Source organism: Temnothorax americanus, unplaced genomic scaffold (genome assembly GCF_048541705.1).
Source record: "Temnothorax americanus isolate GAGA-0224 unplaced genomic scaffold, ASM4854170v1 Scaffold25, whole genome shotgun sequence".
NCBI classification, from domain to species: domain Eukaryota; kingdom Metazoa; phylum Arthropoda; class Insecta; order Hymenoptera; family Formicidae; genus Temnothorax; species Temnothorax americanus.
The window spans coordinates 2530643-2550905 of NW_027509391.1; the positions used below are offsets into that span (position 1 = coordinate 2530643).

The 20263-nt window shown below is 47.0% G+C and overlaps 1 protein-coding gene across 1 annotated transcript in view; it reads left to right on the forward strand.

The window, feature by feature from the left end:
• Positions 1–20235, forward strand: part of Mav (TGF-beta domain-containing family member maverick) — a 32280-nt gene extending 12045 nt beyond the window's left edge. Inside the window, exons 2-3 of the mRNA XM_077408757.1 lie at positions 7709–7838; positions 17862–20235. Of these exons, the coding sequence (XP_077264883.1) occupies positions 7709–7838; positions 17862–18673 (942 nt within the window). The 3' untranslated portion in view covers positions 18674–20235. The remainder of the gene's footprint in view (positions 1–7708; positions 7839–17861) is intronic.
• Positions 20236–20263: the final 28 nt, after the last annotated feature.

Consider the following 20263-nt stretch of genomic DNA (forward strand, 5'->3'; position numbering starts at 1 on the left):
CTTCGGTCAAGCGAGGATCAAACGGCGAGATAATGTGGATAATAGAGGCATAAGATATACAAATAGAAAACTTCACTTTAGAGGCGCGGGTAACGAGGTACTAGGTGGCATCCTAAGAAAATATTTTGCCTCGTATATCACTGTTATCTGTCGAAATACGCGCGAGCGAGCGAGCGCCTCGTTGATTTCCCTCGCTCGGGGGCGAACGCCACCGTTTAAATTCACGGATTAAAAGACCGTCGACGGTTTATGCGATGTTTATTATTCTCCGCCGCCGAAGCGGGCGGTGTCGCCGGCCCGGCCGGAGCCGCGAAGCCGGTACGATGTAAAATCCGGTCCGGGGAAACCTTGACGCAGTTCCGTGATTAAGGCGAGAGAGAGAGAGAGAGTGCAGAGAGCCGCGCGCGCGGCAAATCAGTTAACCGTCGAGAGATTGAATCGTGGGAACCCGCATAATCGTATCTCTGGTACAGATTGTCCCGCGATTGTCCTCCTCTTCGATCCGGCGCGGCGCGGCCGGACAAGTAAACCGGTCAATCGCGTTAGGCCGTTAATTGTTTCCAGTTACCAAGCGTCCGTCGCGTCGCGTCGTAATTTATCATGATCCTCCTCGGTGCCGCGCGCCTCGGACTCACTCCGCACGTTGTGTAACGTACCTCATTAAGACAGACGTCCCCCGTGATCTTGGTGCGTACTTTGTTTGGAATTTACGAACGTCAGGCGCGCAATGTTGTTGAAGGAAAAATGCGTTTAATTTTAGCATCGTCGCTCGGTGCGTCGGACGGACGTCAAGTGCGTCCGGGTAACACCAAACCGGCGACATCATACGCAAGACGCGATTACATATTCGATAATAAGAGCCGCGCGTTAAAAGGTAATAAATTTTGCGTTAATGAAGTGGCGCGGGAAACACGCCCGATAACGAAGAGAGAGAGAGAGAGAGAGAGAGAGAGAAACGAGTACGTGTTAATGAAATAAATGTAAATCAATTTAATAATAATTTTTAAAAATTTAATCTCCTCTCGCGCAATTTGACGCGGGCCTTGTTTGTCCGATGAGTTTTGATTCTCGGAAAAAAGAAAGAAAGAAATTCAATAACGCAATGTTACGTTGTAACGCAACGTTGTGTTCTTATTGCCGCGTTGATACGACGTCGACGTGCGATCGTCCCGTTCGAATCTCACGCCGCGGCTCACGTTCGGCCGCGGAACGCATAAATTTCCGAAAGATAAAGCCTGGCATGTTTGTGAGGCCGAGTATCGGGATATTTATGGGATTTCTGCGGGCGATAATTCGATGACAGCTCCGTCGGATTTATCGGGAGCACTTGGGCAATTGCCGCGCCTTATAGATTTCTAAATTAACTGTGGACCGTTCTAAATTAACTATGTGGATACGCTTTTCACGATCCCGTCGTCGTCGTCGTCGTCGTGCTCGGTAAAGCACGGGGCCCAGGATATCGCGAGTCATCGAGAAAGTTGCGAAATCCGCCGGGCGGAGCCGTGCCGGTTATTATTCGGGCGATTTCGCGCGCAGCAGGACTGTGCTAAACGATATTTACGTAATTGCGTGCGTAGCGTAATCGCGTGATTTGTATGCGAGATAATTGTCGCGGGAGGCGCAAATAAATCTGTCTTTTATCGAGCGTCGAGCGATAGAGATCGCGCGAGGAATAATCGATCGGTGCTCTCAAGGATTCTGTATATAGAACCAGAAAATCTGTGTGAACGAATCGAGAGATTTAGTTCGTCCCGATAAACAGGGCCCCGACGAATAAATTTCCACGCTTTACGGACGAACGGAGAAGGTGTTTGGAGAAGAACTCTTAACGATCCTAAACCGTTATTTACAGCTCGGTTTAGTGCACCGCGAGAAAATCTTGTGCCACGATCTTTATTGATATCTCTCTCTCTCTCTCTCTCTCTCTCTCTCTCTCTCTCTCTCTCTCTCTCTCTCTCTCTCTCTCCCCCTCCCTCCCTTTCGATAACCCCGCGATGAACGAATCTATTAACCGGCTCGAGCCGCCGTCGAATTAACAGATATTTGTGTGGTAATCTTTTTCTTCGACAATAATAATTAACAAAGGAGATGGTTTAATTCGACCTAACCAGTTGGGTCCCCTTTGTTAACAGATATTTCTTTAAATTAGGATAATATATTTTATTCTATTATTTATAAATTCATATAATATAATTTATGTGCATAATATAATTAGTCGATCAAAATTTTATTTATAGCAGAGAAATACTATTCGAGACTGGCACTTAAATATTAAAAAAAAAAATGTAAACCTCGAAAGAAGTATTTATTAGCTTAGGAAGGTAAATATTGCGCTACTTTGCATAATTAAATATTTATAATCTGAAAGAATAAACATGGCAAACGTGTTGTCACCGATCGTCGCATTGTAAAGACGTCTCGCGGAGATCCCACATTTTTCGGTTTAATGACTCCCTAACAAAATGTATACGTTATTTCGATACGGTACAATAAACCGTAATGCGCTTGTCAGCTCGACACCTTCGTTCGACTCTCGAGCTCGAAAACCCGATGCCGAGGAAATGATTCAAAAGGCGGGTCGGCGATAAAGGGCGACGATAAACGCGGCGATCGCACGGTTTGAGAGAAAGAGAGAGAATCGAAGCTAACGAGATTTATGATTAGGTTAAATTTTAAGAGAAAGCTTTCGACGGCGACGAACAGCCACGCGTATATAGAAGCCCGCGGGAATGCGCGACGCGTTAATCCCTTCACGGCCGATGATCGCACGGCACGGCGCGGCGCGCTGCATTTTACCTTCGTGTTTTATTCTCAAAACGTCATACAGGTACCTCGTACATACATTCTCCGACACGCGGGCGTACAAGACAGAGGAGAGGGGGAAAAAAAAGAGAGGAAATTGACGCGCGGCATTACGCCACGCCGCCTGCGTTCTCGTAATAAAGCGTAAACGCGTGAGGCCGCGTGAAAATTTCTCACGCAGTTTTTCATGACGTCGGTGGAAGGACTCGCGACGACGAGTGATTTAAATAACGCCGATACCGAGATGAGATAAAGGATAATTAAGAACGCGGACAGAGCGGAGAAGGACCCTCGTTTATTACCGTTATTACGATCGTAATAACTGTTATTGTGTGATCGTTATTAATCGCGATAAATAAATCTCGGCGACGCGCCTCGAATTCTTCTGGCCTGGATTCTGCGCAAGAAAAAGCATAATCTTGATTTGAAAGTAGGTTATATCTTTAGTTTCAACGTGGAAATCTTGAAGTACAATTATATATTGCGTTAAACGAAGAAAACTTGCTTGAATGAAGTCATTTTATATGTGTAATTCAATCAAGTTAGGTATACACAAAACAATGAAAAAACGTTAAGTTAATTTGAATATATATTAAGTTTTGATTTGGTACTTCTTCTTTCCGGTGTGCTTATACGAAAGAAGAATGAATTTACCTTTTTACAAGATACAAATTAATTTTTTTACATAGTACAAAAGTATTATTGTTTATCTTTTTTATGAAGCTACAGAGATACTTGAATTATTATCGAACGAATTAGGTTCGACTGCCGTAAAGCTCATCGAAATCGCGGCGCATTCTTTTTCACCGGCCAGAAGTGCGAGGTTCCGGCCGCGCTTTACGATCATCCTCATTAACAGTATAAATAGCCTATAATGGTTTTACTGCATGCTAACGCGAGACGCACACGCATCACCGCACCGGCGCGGCGCGGCCGTATCTCTCTCATTGCGATTATCCGTTGCATCCGAGGCGTTCGGCGCGCCGCTGAAACGTTCATTATCCGGGCATCCGGATATCTGTCATTGGCCGTATACGGCAATCGGAAGGTCCCGGCAATTGAAGACATCCGGGACATATACTTGTTGCACAAAATTGAGACCTGCGCTTCTCTGGCTCCTGTGTTCGAGCAGCCGAAGGACAGCGAACCGGCGCGCCAGCCAGAGACGACGCCTCGCGCGAGATGCATTCATTTTGCGAATGTGCACGCACATGCGAAATAAATAAATCCGAATGTCAAAATTCGTCTCTTGAGCAAAACGCGCAAGAGGAGAAACCGCGCGCGCGATGCACAATGCGTGCATTCCGAATAGAGAGAATCGCGCGTATCTTCGAGGATTCTCCTCTCGAGGCTCCGCGCACAATTCCCGGATAAACACACACGTTAAATACAAGGAGTCGTTTTTGAGAGTGCACGCGTAACAATTTCTCTCCTCGGGAGATACGCGCGCCTTTCGAAAGATCGTCCCTCGCGTTACGTTGCGGACGTGCATGTGTATACGTTTGCATAAACGTGAGAAATGGCATTGATAACGTTGCACAACGTCGGAGGGCCAGCAAGAGTCTATTAACGCTATCGCATACCTATTAACGTTAACTCGCGGGCATTTGCGATATAATACAGCAAATTGCAACTCGTATATAGCGGATAAATGTAATTTCTGCAGGTTCACGTAATCGTCGCGTTATAATAAGTAGTCCAGCTTCTTATTCTTCATTGAAATATAATTTTGAGGCGCTAAATAGTTACAAACGATCGAAGGGGAAAATTCTTATGCGTACTTGATATCGAACATTGAACAAAAAAAACCACGATATAGATTGGATTATAAAACTCCAGTCCGAGCGGGACATTTATCGTCTAAAGTACAACCAGTCGGCAAGAATGCGCTTTCTACGCTCGTAACGCGGAATGCCTTATTTATTATCATTATTTCTAACGAGACGGATCGCGCAACTCCCACGTTCTCACGACACGGCGACGTCCCCCGACTTCGAGCCGCGCGTGTGCGTGATTTCGAACTTTACCGCGATAAGAAACGAAGAAACGATATATATCTCGTTATACCGATTTCTCTAATCGTCGCGACAGTGACGGAAATTCCGCGCGTGGGCGTTAATATTAGCATAAAGTTCGCGGCAGCGGAGTATCGACGTTGACCGCCGGGCCGTAACGGATTTATGTGTGTCACGTGCGTCGGCCGACGACGAACGGCAGAGGCTCGACTTAATGTGATGAGCGACACGTGTAAATCGCCGTTACATTGTATGATTGTATTAGAAATATATTATCTCTTCTCTCTTTTTCCCTCAACCGGGCAACGCGATTAATATTTCAACGCGCGCGTTCCGCGGCGACCGCGACATTAGCATACAATAACGCGAGATCGATATATAGCGATTAGAAATATGTAGCTCCCGGCTTCTTCCGTCCCCCGAGGGCGGCGAGGGAATTCGAGTTTGCGACAGTCGGGATTCGCGACAATCGCGGAAATTAATTCGGCGATTTGTAACAATTGAAAAAATTAGGGTCGTCGAGGAGGAGGCGTACGTGATTCTCTCGTGACTCACTCGCTCGCTCGCTCGCTCCCGCGCGCGGCGCGCGTTCGCCCGCGTGCGAGAGATCGCGGGGCGGTCCACAAATTTGTTTTCGCGCGCCAATCCCCGCGACCGGAACCGGGCCGTGCGCGGTTAAACGGTTCTCAAGCGGTTAAGTGACTGTAAAAAAGGGCTGCGGAGGCGTGCGAGTCGCGACGCGTCTCTTCGCGGATCGCGCGCGATGATTCATCGTCGTCCCCTGCTCGCTTCGACGGCGCCACTTCCGGTTGCCCGCCGCCGCGCCGGCGACGACGACGACGACGACGCGCAGTTCTGCGCTTGGTGCAGCGACCGAGGTGTGCGTCTCGTTCTGGAGATTCCGCGATAACGTGACGATTAGAATGATTGGATCGCGCACGGTAGCCAAGAGCGATTTAATTTAATGCGCAAGGAAGTGATTCGGTAAATCCAACATGTAATATTTATAACGTCTTTTTTGCGCTGGTATCTGATTCAACATGCATAGAAATGAGAGATATGAATGTGATGAGAGGATATTCTTGTAAATAAAGTCTACTTCTTAGCATAAGCTGAAATAATAAAGTAATAAAGAAGAAAGAAAGAACATAAATATTTCGATATGATACTTTTTCGATGTTTTTTTTTATTCCGAGCACATATTTTACTCGCTTTTACTAATTCGATCTAGCTACATCTGGGTCTGCGTACGACTTTTTCCAAAAAGAAATCTCGAGTTGCCAAATTAAAGATTTGTAAAATTCCTGTAGGTAAAATTCGTAATTTATTGCATATCCCCGCAGGGTTCGCAATCTACTACCAACATTATCCTTTTCCCCTCACTTCAACCCTTTGGACCAACGGTTTAACGTCTCTTTCCGAAAGACGGAGCCCAGTTTTCTCCGCACAAGAGCTTATCTTGCACGGAGGAGCGCAGCTATCGAAAAAACATTCCAATGCTTCATATGGCTCTAGTGGACTCGAACCTGGTTCCTCAGATTACGAGTCTGGCGCTCTACCACTAGACCACACTGCCGCCCTTCGTTAAAGATTTGTATAATGATATCCTAAATTAACACATTCATTTTTGTGCAAAAGATAATATCGAAGAAGTCGTTGATGCAAAAATTGTGTAATAATAATACGCACGTATTACCAGAATGATAAATTGCGGCTCTTAAGTACCGCACTTCGCAAGGTAGATAATTTTTCTACGGTAGAATCCGGGGCTCCGAACCCGGCGCGAACGAGAGTTCTCACACCCTCTAATGGTCCATTATCCTCCGTCTGCTGAACCACGCCAGTGGTGGCGGCCTCAACGAGCTAATTTTGCGAGCGCCGGCTCGTCGTCGTCTGGTCTTTCTCATCGCGGCAGCGGGGAAGGGAAAAGGGCCGGCGCTTCGCCGGTTGTTTCGTCATCGTGAAACAGTAACAGTAGCCGGGACTGCCCGGGAGTGGGCTCAAGGAAGCCGACCGAGAAGGAACGCGGCAGCAACGGGGAAAGAATCGGGCAAGGCGGCCAGAAAAAACGCGAGGGATGGGACGGCGGCAAATAGGAGAGAGAGAGAGAGAGTGAGAGAGAGAGAGAGAGAGAGAGAGAGAGAGGCGAGAAAAGGGTCGTTATTTAACCAGGCCGAGGAGCGCGGCGGCGTCGTGACCCCAGAAAATTAGATAATTTTGATGTTACGTCCGCGAAGTAATTATCGCTCTCGAGTTCGACGTAGCAGGGAATCAATTAAACGGACCGAAAGTTTACCCGGCGAATTCGTGTGTGAAGCGCGTTTGGCGCTCTCGGGGGGGTAGCTGAAATCTCGATCTTGGGTGGCACGTGGCAATGGACCACGGCGAGGTTCCCATTATTTACCTTTAATCTTTGAATTCCGCGAAGAGGCTGGCTCTTGAGGCTCTTTCTCGACAAAGAAGAGTCTTTTACCGAGAGAAATCTAAGAATGTCGTTCTGAATAAAGATCATTATTTCGCGCGAATACGTTTTGTCTTAGTTTGAAAATTAAAACCAGTTATATTTGATAATTTTAATAAGCTGCGCGTATATTGAAATTTTCTATTATTTGGATATTATATTATGTTATTATTGATGCTGAAGAAATCATTGTCGACCTTTTTGTTCGCGTTTGAAATGGCAAGAAACGTCGAACGTAGACGCATCTATAAATTTCTATCAAAGGTTCCAAGAAGCGAGAACGCGCTTCCGGTAGTTACTCCTTATTCGCGCCGTAATATGTGCGTTGTAATTGTCCCGCCGCTGTTATACGCGGCAACGTTACGTAAGCGTACCGTTTCTGAGCCGATGATGAGGCTTTAAGGAAGCCATTATGGCGTTTTGCTTCCAGGCGAACGTGAGCCAGGCCGAGTACGAGAGAGCGCACAGAGAGTACCTGAAACAAATGCAGCTGTCGCACGACCGCGACGGGCAGAAGAAGTTAAGAATGCGACGGGACCTCCATGTATTCCAAGCCGCTGGTAAGATCAACCTTTTAACTCCCACCTCTGGAAGTCGGATTCGCGCAGCCACTTTTCGCGGAAGCGAGATTATTTGTACTCTTGTTTCCCGCGAACTTATATGTATACCTCGATAATCCTATATATCGTCGCGTTTATTTCTTCAGTAATTACCGCGAACGTAACATTTAACAAATTAAATGTAAAAATATACAACAGATATAGGGAGCGATTTTCCAGCGCGACCGTAAATCACTAAGATCACGAGATCCTTATTGCGCGAGGATCGTTTCTAATCGCGTGATTTCACGGTTTCCAGGTGAAACCAAGTGGATACGTAATCGTCGATCGATCGATCTTAGAATTAGATTAATCTTAGAGTCTCGGAACACCGCGTTCTTCCGCTTCTTCCGCGATGTAGGTCTCCGCGCGCGCGCGCGCGCGGGAGAGGAGATCGCCGCGGTTGCGTGCGAAAAACCTCACAACACACATTCGCGGCACGCAGCGTATTATCCAACAAAAACAAATGCAGAAAACGGGGGTGGGACGGGAGGAAGGTGTAACGATTAACGATGCAGTTTTCCGTCCGCGGCCTGTCGATACGTCACCGCGGCTCAGCGCGAGCGACGGCGCGCATTCAAAGTCCCGGCGCGGCGCGGCCGTTTCGGTTTCACCGCGCCCGCGCCGCCGCGCCGGGGCGATCGATCGTTCAAGGATGGACAATTAAAGTCGCGCCTCGAGGAAGGAAAACGAGCCGAGCGCTGAAACGGGACGTCTCCTCGCCACGGCGAGAGAGAAACGCGCGGCACCGCGGCGACGTTATTTATCTTTCCCGTGTCGACGAACTCGTGTGCCGCGAGAGATTTTCCGCGAGCTCACGGTTCGTCCCGCGTCGTCGCATCGTCGTTCACCAAGAGGTGCGACAGTTTCGCGGAAACTTGGGGGATCGCGCGCGGTTCGGCGTATTCGCCGTCGAGATCGGAACGCGATCGATCGATCGCGCGCTCGCAACGGGGGATCCCTTCGCGGCAGGAGGAGAGAGAGAGAGAGAGAGAAGCTTGCCGGAAGCGAGATCTAAAAGCGTGTTTCTTCAAGGATAGGAAAATATACGCGCTATTATTGGCCGTCCGCCTAATTTCTCTCTCTCGCGGCGCGCGCCGCCGAGTGTGAGGAAAAATACTTGGCCGACTCATAGAATACTTTTGCGAAGAGCGAGAGCGGTAGTTTAATAACGCGCTGAAAGGCTCCGTCCGCGTCGTCGGGTTCCGTCGCAATCGAGGTGCGGTCGATATAACGCGAGGATGTGTAACATTTAGAATGGTTGCCGGAGGTTGTCGACCTCGAAACCAAACTGACCACGGCTTGGTCCACGTATATTATTTCTTTTTTTTTATTTATACGCGATTTGTAAGTCACTTACCCTAGGGACCCAGCTTCGAGATCGTAGCGCAGATGTTTTAAGAAACTGTTATAGAAACTATTATTAAGGAACAGGGAGATTTCGTTTCCCAAGTTGTTATTTTGTCAACGTAAGTGTCAATAGTATACTTTTACTTAGCGCCAAGCGATTCCTTATATCATCTAAATTTATAAATAAGATTATAATAATCGCAGAGGCAAATTAATCGCGTGACGCAACGCGCGGTGATAATTAGCAATAAATTAATCTTCAATTTCCGCAGCTTCGGGATCAATACGCTCGAATCTCGATTAAATTATTCTTTCGTCGAGTCCTTCGGTTCGTACGTTCGCGATGTAAGACGATCGCTCACTCGCCCGTGCCAATCATCTCGGGCGATCATCGGCTCGTGCCAGATTCGCGAAATCCAAGCGACGCAGGTCCGTCCGACGCCGACAAATTAAGACGTGGATCCAAGCTAATGAATTCCGGCGGCGCGCGCGACTCCGCTCAATTACGGCCGCCCTGAAAATAGTGGGTCAAAGAGATAAAAAGTCGGCACGCACATCTGAACGGGACAGAATGGGATGGAACGTGGGACGGGACGGGACGGGACGGCGCGGCGACCACCGCGGTGTGCGCGCGGTTTTATACGCCGGGTGGTACGGCCCGCACACAACACGTACTCATATGTATGTACACGTACACGGCGAGTCGAAACCAGTCTGAAGTGGGTACTTGTCTATACACCGGCAGCGGGCAGCGGGCTAGAGGTGCGCAAAGCAGACGATGAGGAGAAAGAGGAGGAGGAGGAGGAGGACGGTCTCTCTCTTGATAGCCGGCCTCTCCCCGTCGGCGTCGTCGTGTGTGCACGGCTGTTATTATGAAATAGAAATTCCGACCGCGGCGGAATGCCGAACGACGAGTTTCCGAATGCAATAAGAACGAATCGCGCCGGGGCATGCAGAGACGCGCGCCGCGCGGGAACAAGAAAGTAGTCTGCCTTGCTTTATCCGCGAGACGTCGTCGGTTGCGAGGATACCGGGCCGATACCGCGAGGGATCGCGAAGAGGTGGACTGCCTCCCCGCCCTCCCCCTCGATTCCAACCCTTTTTTTCCTCTGCGCCAGCTCCGACCTCTTGAACCGCCGTCGCTCACCCTGAGATACTCTGAGTATCTATTAAACGCGATTATTATCTATAACCCGAATGATGCGCGTGAATGCAAAGCAGAAGAGAGAGATATAAGAGAGAGAGAGAGAGAGAGAGAGAGAGAGAGAGAGAGAGAGAGAGAGAGAGAGAGAGAGAGAGAGAGAGAGAGAGAGAGAGAGAGATTAAGCCCGAGCTTGAATTTATGGGAATTTTAAATTTATGGAGCCGATTATCCTCCGATTATCGATGTTCAAGCATGATCTCTGAAAATGTGGAACCATTTCGGCCATCCTACGAAGAGTGACGCCGGCTAAATGTGGGGCAACAAAATGCAGATGCCGTCGGTTATTCCTCGGGAATATTACGGCATGTCGGATCGATTGGGCTAATTTCGGATTTTCTAGTCTGAAAATACGCGCCGTATCATCGCCTAGCTTTATTTGTTGAGCGTCGCATTACGGCCCAAGTAACACGGCAGAGTGATTAAGCCGCCTCATCGACTCGCTAGACTAATTTGTGTTAATCGAATCAGAATTCTAAGTTATATCTCTGTAATTCCAATTTATCAGATTGACATATCTCTTCAGCTTATCTTCGAATCTGAAGACAGCTTGTCTTATAGATCTCGTGTACACTGTTAAATATCAAAGGATGAAATTTAATAACATTTTGTTTTCTTTTCTAACTACCACGTGTGTCGAAATTTATTATTTCAACACAAAATAGTATTATTAACTCTATTGGTTTAGTTAAATTAACATTGTTTTAGTTAATCCTAGGTATACACCCTGGGTTCTCCGAGACCCCAAGTAAAGTTTAAAACTCTACCACGGTAGAATGATAGGGGTAAACGGTATAAATATAAAAATATTATAACTGTTATCTTTTGTAATTAAAAACATTTTAATAGTATTTCCTTATAATCTTCAATTTTTTAACCTATGGCCAAACATTGTATAGAGTAGCCAACAACCGTACTGTTTATCCCTATACAATTTTTCAACGCGTGTTTATTGGTACTATTATGATTTTCGACTAATTCCGAATAAATGTACATACGTATTTGTCAGTTTACTTCTACCCTACGAATTTAACAGTGCAGGGTACCACGCGGCATCGTCAAACGGGATCGCAGATCCTCGATGATTCGGGAATCTCGCGGGAGACATACCTACCGTCTTCGATTCTAATCTCTCGAAGAGCTCTTCGGGACCTCAATCGCGAATCGTTTCTCGATTACGTGTCCTCGCTCGTTTGGCACGCGCGGCAACTCGCCTTAACGACGCTGTTGATCCGATCCCAGTTCCGGGGCGCGATTTCGGAGAAGTTCCGCGTCCAACGGAAGGGTCACCTGCGCGTAAATCGCGGCACGCGGCGTCTATTTTCGGGTGCGTGCCGCCGTGTGACGGTGCGATAGGGTCTATAATAAGCGCGGCACGCCGACCGCGGCCGCGATTGACGGCCGCACCCGCGTGCGCGCGGGATGTTATTTGGGGTATAATAGCGTCCGCGTCCGCGCGGTTCTTTTCCCCGTCGCTCCCCCGTCGTCACCCGCGAATTCTCGTCGGGTGACGAGGGTGCCGTATACGCGTGGGGCAACACACGCGCCCGCCCTCGCCTCGCCTCGCTCGGCGCGTGGCGTGCGAGCGAAGATCATTACCGCAGAGATGGTCCGGATGCCGCGGATTCCTGGGCGCTTTATCGGCCGGTTATTTTGCGCCGATATCTGGTCAACCGCCAAACGGGACCCGTCTTCGGCTGTCGCGATTCATCGCCGAGGAGGCCGAGGTTGATTGAACGAAACCGCTCCGCGGTGCGTCAGGCGCGTCATCGCGCGCGCGGGACGTGCGTCCGCGGGATCCGCGCGGCGCGGCGTCCCGTTCCACAGGTGCTCCGAAAATTGATTCTCGGGAAAAACGCGCGCCCGCGTAATCCCCCGGATATAGAAATCCATTACCTGAGGAATCTTTCGCGGAATGGGTGCGCCTTGTGTTCGCGCACCTCTCGCGCATTTGCGATCGCTTTTCGCGCGCCTGAAATTCCTGATCCCGCGCGGGGGGAGTTAACAAAAGTAATGGAGTAACGATAAACGCGATTTTGACACGCTTTCATCATTCAGATAGTCACGATGAATTTATAATTTATTTTGGAATATGACGCGAAACTACAGGAAATGAGAGCTAATTATAATCAAACGTCACAATGGCAGATTGTAACAGAGAAATATATTTTTGTTTCGCCAATAAATTGATCAACGAGAAAGATTCTAACAATTGACTATCATTGTCGTGACAATTTGACCATTGGTCGGATTAATTGTCAAGACGTTTCGATCATGGGTTTTGGTCATATATAAGCTTCAAATTACATTGATTTATAATGACCAAAAAGAAAGATTGAAAAATACGGTCCATGCAACGATAAATTTTCAAGTTGCAAATTCTCAAGTGGCAATGCCACCGCGAAAAAGTTATAAACGTATGCGCGACGTCGTGTCAATGGACGAATAATCGAGAAAGAAACAAGTCTGATATCGGAATTCGCATCGTACAGATGTTTACGTGTAATTAGTGGACTGTAATTGGACAGTGGATAAGTAGCTGGCGCACGATCGCTGTTGATCGTGATGTTTGTTCTCGCATAACGAAGTTATCGTGACCACCTCTCGCCATTCGCGCGACATGCATCAAACGCGAACTCTAAAAGTATCTTACCGCCCCTCTCTAAAAGTAGATATCTTTGCGCCGTAGCTCGAAAAAACAAACCCAAGCGATTTCACCGGAACACGCGAGATGCACGTACGTCGTGGTTGTTCGACGAACGTGATCGCTGGGAAATGTCTCTCCGGCGTGACTGAAGAGATCGATCGATCGATCTCCGAGAAGCTCAGCTCGCCAATCGACACATGCAACACACACGCATGCACACATGCGATATGTGGAGCCTTGTAAATGTAAATCTATACGTTAATCGAAGATCCGCATTCCGAGCAGTGTAATTAATTTAATTATATTATTTATATATAAAAAAAAAACAGATCTTTTGCACGATTTTGTATTTTATATATAGTTCCAAAATCGGATGCTTATAAATTATTCCGATTATGCAATCCTCGGTTGAGCTGGAATCGATGATTGATATCGAAAACATTTCTGTAAAAATTTATTTTAGAACGGTAGTTCCATCATCTACGGATAGAACTGCAATTATTATTTAATTTTATGCGAACTATAATACAGAGAATTTTGATTTGTCAGATGTAATTACGAAGATATAAAATTACGGCAAATAATGGATCCTCTTCCTCGCCTTTTTCGCGAAGGCAAAGGTTGACCGCAAATTGGGCGGACGAATCTATAACAAGAAAACACCCGCGCGGTTTTCTGCGGATACTCCAAGTGTGTATCAAACGTTTACAAGATCTTATTTTTCATCCAATCACGCGAGAAAACCTGCGAGAAATAGATGTGGATCTATTTGCAGAAATACACTCGGGGGTGGACGAAGGATTAAGTATTGCTCTCGGCTCTAAAAGCAGAGAACCCCGTGGCGCCACGAGAAACAAACAGGAGAAAAGTTGAAAATATACGATTCCACCGAAAACGTGAAATGACGCCGGTGCGTTGGCCTGTCGTCGGGTGAATTATACGAGGAACGTGATAACCGGGAAATATGTCGGGGCTCTGAAAGTCGCTCGGGTCTCACGAATTTTCTTCAAGGGGGGAGAGTCGGACGCGCGGTGTCTCCCTCTTCGTACCCTCTCTCTCCCGTGTGCGACGTCCCATAAATAAGAGCGCTAATCAGTGACGCATTCTGAGCACGCGGCGAAGCGTGGAGAGGCTCGGACCTTCGCTCTCCCATCGCCCAATTTCTCGACGCTTTTACACGCATAATTATCGTCGCTAAATAACCATGTTGTCGTGCGTGTCACGATTAAAATGCGATCGCGCGACGAGAGAAAAGAAAGAAAGAAGGGTTAAATCAAAACGTTATATATACAACAATCTATAATGTTCCTGTAAGAATGTCAACTCTTTATTTCAACTTTCTTTTCTCGGTTAAACTATATAAAATAGATGATTTCATTGATCATTCGAGCAAGTTTCCTTCGTTTAACGCAATATAATCTTATTTCCAAGATAACAGATCGTTGCGTACGTACGAGCATATAAGTCTTGATTTGACACTTCTTTTTTTCTGTGTGGAAAGAAGTGTCGCCGACCGATCGTTCGAAATTTTACGCGGAATGCGAATCCCGATGGGGGATAAACATTGTTTTCCACAATTCTCTCTCTCTCTCTCTCTCTCTCTCTCTCTCTCTCTCTCTCTCTCTCTCTCTCTCTCTCTCTCTCTCTCTCTCTCTCTCAGCATGCCGTCGGTCTTACTTAAAGAGTTTCACGTGAGAGAGAAATTGTCGAGCTACAGTTTAGCCACATTACACGTGTGCCTCTCCGAGATAAATCAAATGGAGCCCTCGCTCGGGCTCCTTTGTTTCCGCCTTTCCTTTCTCGTGTTCCCCCCGTTATCGAGATAACTCCTAATCGCTACAGCTGTAAATCTAAGTGGCGACCGGATAAACCAGATGATAAAGCATGATAATGCGCCCGTGGAATTATTTCGGATGAAAACGTGGCGTATCGCCGCCCCCCTTGTCCTGGGAAAGTTCGTCGCGCTCCCTTTCTCTCGTAGAGGATACACTCGAGACCCTTTCGTCCCTAACGGAGCGTTCTTCCTGCCCGAATTCTCGTAATTATCATCGCGGCATTCTTAATACCGCGCGGCGACCAACCACTCGAACGCGCCGCGACAGGCTCGGAAAAAACGGTGTGTGGCCGGCCGATGCCGTCGTGGATAATCAATGGCCACGCGAGAGTTTTCCTGGAGGTGCCTCGCGGGCCCCATAAATAAGACTTAATCAGCGCCGAGAGTGAAAAGGTGGAACGGAGAGAGGCGAGAGGATGCATGCCTCCCCCCCCCCAGCTCCCCGGCAACCGAAGCCGAAGATGATTCTCTTTCTCTCTCTTTCTCTTTTTCTCTCCGAAGAATTTGTCTCCCTCCCACAGATTCTCGCGCCCTCCTCTCTCCTCTCCGAGTGTGTGACTTTTACTGCCGCTGAAACGAGCGATTTACAAATTCTAAATCCTCCCTTTGAGCGGTCTCGTTATTACGTTCGTTCGGGGGAGTATTACGATTATTGGCTCGCGACCAATTCCCCCCGGGCAATATCTCGAGAAGAAAAGTGATGTATCGCGGATAAAAAAATGACATTTTCTTCTTCTTTCTGTTTTTTTTTCTTTTTACTTCTTGGAACGAGGCAGATCGTCATCGTTAAATCGAAATTCGAAGCACGCCGAATTCCTCGCGGAATAAGAGTCCCGCGCGGAGCGGAAGCGGAGTAATATTATCGCGGAACAAATCTAACAAACGACTGAATTGTTATTTTTATATTTAAAGGTATAGATTAGATCGCTATTAGATAGCTATTACACAAGAAAGAAAAATAAGTGTCAAGTCAAGACTTATATATTCGTGTATACGCAACAATCTAATAAATCTTATAAGAATTTCAACTTTTTAATCTCTTTTTTTTTCTCGGTTGAACTATATAAATGTTTTCATTGAGGCGTGTTTTCGTTGTTTAACGCAATATATCTCATTTCAGGATTATAGATTGTTGCGTATATACGAGTATATATAAGTCTTGATCTGACATTTCTTTATTTCTGTGTAGATTGTCACAGATTTGTTTTTTTCGTCGCGCGAGCGTCGAAGGGGATTTAATTCAGGGCTCGCCTAAAATCATCTTCCGAAGCATATATATCTCCGGGTTGTTTCGTGGGTCTCGCGCGCCGCGGCCGATTTTGTCGGAAGGCCGAATACCGTTCCGTGACTCAGATCGCGGGCCCGTGTTTGTTTATGCGCGACGAGTATCCGGCGGTGGTTCGCGATTCGCGAAAATCCTTCTGCCAATGTTTTCGCGTAGGCGAGTAACAGCAGATCTTCCATTCCGTTCGCATCAGGAATGCTCGTCGCGGTCGCGGAACGCGGCGCGCGTGCATCTGCACCCGTAAATACGCGTGAGACAATTGTGACAGCGCGCGTCGCTCGGGAATTCAGCAGTTCCTGTCATTTATGTAATGCGACTTTTAAAAGCAACCCCGCGACACACAACATGCGGTTTCCGTTTGGCTATACTCCCTCGCCAATCGCCTCCCGGCTCCGTCGAAACTTATCTCGGACGCGAGAGCAACTACGATCGCACGAATTATCAACCGTGTCTCATTTTGCATCATATTTTGGATTTTTTTAATTACGAGAGATGCGAGTATCGATTTAACATGCCTTTTTTTTAGAAAGGATAATATATTATCCTATTACACAAGATTATCGCTTGTTTTTTTTATCGTCGTCGTCAATAATTTGTTTCAAACATTATTTTATTACAAGATTATCACTTTATTTATTGTCGTCGTCGCAATATTTCATTTTAATTAAAAATTCAATATTAAGCGTGATTCTCGAGGAAAAAACTTTTTTTTCTGAAAAACATCGTAAAAATGTGAAGAATTCTTTGGTTTGTTTTGTTTGCGGAAGAGGAAATTAGAGCGATAAATGCCGGTGCTCTCTAAAGCGTCGTCTCGTATGTCAACATCGAGGCATCGACTTGAATTTAAATCGGTTCGCGTTTCTTTTTCGGTGGTCTGGTTTTGTGTAAGGGTCACGGAAAGGTCCGTTCTCGTTGCGACGCGACCGCGACGGTGTACTTAAACGGTAGACAATGCATGGCCGAGCTGTTGCCCGCGGTGGGCTCTAAATTTACCGTGAATATAATCTGTAAATCTCTCGAGGTATATATAAGTGTGTGGCGCGGTGGCACAAAACGCCACACGTTGACACGATGACGAAGCGAAACTGAGTCACGATTACGAGCAAAACTCTCGCGCGCGGTCTTCCGCGTGTCATTGTTGCGAGAATTCAATTGCCCACCTAAACGGAACCAGAGTTTTTCCCCCCGTGCCAATTATTATAATACGCGAAGACCGCAATCTGTGTTATCCTCCCATCATTCGTTTCAGGTATCGCGCTTCGATGGCGAATGTTGCGTTGTTGCGTAACGCGCAACATTCTCTGCTGATTAATTACATTTTGCCGAGGCGATATATTGCCATTACACGGTACTATATTACACGATGCATTACATTCTACTAATAACGTTAATGTCTTCTCTCGATAAGTGTCAAAGACAATTTATCATTTTAATAATTCGCATCTACATGTATAATAGCGTTTACACATTTTATAGCGTAATGCGCAATTAGAATTATATATCATAAGAATTTAGCTAATGGCACAAAAATTCGTCATTCGCCTGGTTTAGAAGTAATGACGCTATCGACGCGAATTTTCCGACTTCCATTCACGGCTTCGCCGGTTTACGTAATAAACGATATACAATACTCATCGGCGTGTCTCCGCGTCTTTTTCTCATTACAGAGCATCCGGGGAACGAATCGAGCCTCGACTTCAGCCGGAGGGGAGAGCACCATCGTCACTCCCTGTACTTCCCCGTGGCGATTTCCGGCAACGCGGAGGACGTCACGGTCGATCACGCGTCCCTGAGATTCCTCCTCGATGGCGACCACCGACGTCCGCGCGATCTCGAGGCGCTGGTCTATCTCCGCACGCCGGTCTCCCGGCGTCTCCTGGTGCGACGCGGGATCCCGCAGGGATCCGAGCCGACGACGGGCTCCGGCCGATGGCTGGAGTTGGACACCACCGAGGCGGCCGCGGGCTGGCTCGAGCACGGCCTGGAGAACCACGGCCTCGAGCTGGAGTTCCTCCACGACGGCCGGCCGACGCGGCGCGTGGTATCCCAGGCGGCGTTGAACGTGTTCGCCACGTCGGAGCCCGCCGGCAGGAGGAAGAGATCCACCCCCGAGGAGCTGATGCCGCTGCACAAGGGCCGACGCAGCAAGTGCAAGGGCGACAACAACAAGAAGTGCTGCCGGCACGAGCTGACGGTGATGTTCAAGGACCTGAAGGGCTTCGAGTTCATCGTGTACCCGAAGGGCTTCGACGCCGGCTACTGCAAGGGCCGTTGCCCGCCCCGCTACAACCCGGCGCACCATCACGCCCTGCTACAGAGCCTGCTGTGGAAGGAGGACCGAAAGCGGGTGCCGAAGCCGTGCTGCGCGCCGAGCAAGCTCGACCAGCTGATGATCGTCTACTTCGACGAGAACGACTCGACGCAGCTGAAGGTGTCCTACTGGAAGAATATCCAGGTGCTGGAGTGCGCCTGCTCGTGAAAGAAGAAGAAGAAGAAGAAGAAAGAAGAGAGAACGAAACAGTCTACCGAGGACTCACCAAAGAATCGTCCGAATTGCGGTTCGGTGATGCCGCGAACATAATCGCGTTTAAGATACTAACTAATAATGAATATATTGATAATGACGAAAGTAAACAAAATGTACGGTCGTTCGAGCGACTTTAGGATTTTCGTGCATTTCCGCGATTCCTTCAGACTTCCATTAACTCCTCTCTCTTTTTTCTTTTGGTAATATATATATGATTCGGACGCGATCCGAGGCATCACCGAACACTCAGACCCTGCGACTCGCTCAGGGTCTCGCGCATCTCGACTGTGATACTAACGATATTTACTTGTCACGTTATATTCCTTAATTACATAGCGATCGATATTTAATATTAGGACATTCTCCGGGTCCGATTGAAAGGAAGCGGATCGTCGATGGGCAACGATGACGATTGCGTCGACATCCGTTTCTTTTTAGCCGGGCGAGCGTATCCCTCTCCCCGTACGAAACGCCATAATGTCATCGTGTATCTATAACGCATATCCCCCCCCCCTATCTGTTAATTTATTACCATCGCGTAAGCTCCCGCGAAACGGAGCTGGTCGATGTCTATTAACGTAATTTGTGACACGAGCTAAAGTCTTCGCTCTTACCGAACCTTTTGTTTTGTATCGAGGTTTTGTTAGTTCCTATAGAGTATTACGACTAGAATCTCCGAGCGCGCCCCGTAAAATCTCTCGATTTCCCCCCCCCCCCCGCGAATGCAGTCTAACGATCGCGAGCACGTGTTACGTCGTTGCAAAAATTATAAAATTGCGTTTTCCGCGATATTCGCCGCCGATCGATGGCCGCCGCACGCTAATCTCCATCGCATATGTGTGAACATATTTCAAGCTCTATCTGTGAAATAATAATATATATTCGCATTTTATCTATGAAATAATCGTGTATCGTATATTTATCGAGCGCGCACCAAGATCGAAATGAGAAAATTGTATTGCTAACGCGCCGATATATCAAATTGTATTATAGAAATTTATGATCGCGCGCACTGTTGTAAATTATAATCTAATTAATCACTCACGGCGGCGCCCTTTTACCATCGTTACTCCTGTCCGTCTTAATTACTGTCAACTTATCTGAGGTTGGAGGTACGTTCATAGCGAAGTCTTAAATATATGATCTATCAGTTTTCAATAAAAGAAAAACAGACGCGCTTATTTTTCTTTCATCTCCTACCGCGCGTTGGTGCCTAGATAAATTTAAAAACAATTGGGAGAAATCTCTTCTGCTAAGGGAAACCGTTGCCTCACAATTGTTTAAAATTTTGAATTGATACCTTATTAATAAAGTCACAAGTAAAATTGTGTTAGGGTAAAGGATCCGTTTTTTAACGATTTTAAGATATTATTTATTTTTATTGTAACTTCGTATTATAGGTAAACAATACAAGATGGCTTTTCTATTATCCTCTTTTTCCTAAAGAAGCGTTTCTGAAAATCTCAACAATATATTTGGGATATATTTTAAATTTTCATAAATTAGCTCATTTGTAAGTAAATTTCATTAGTTTATAGCATC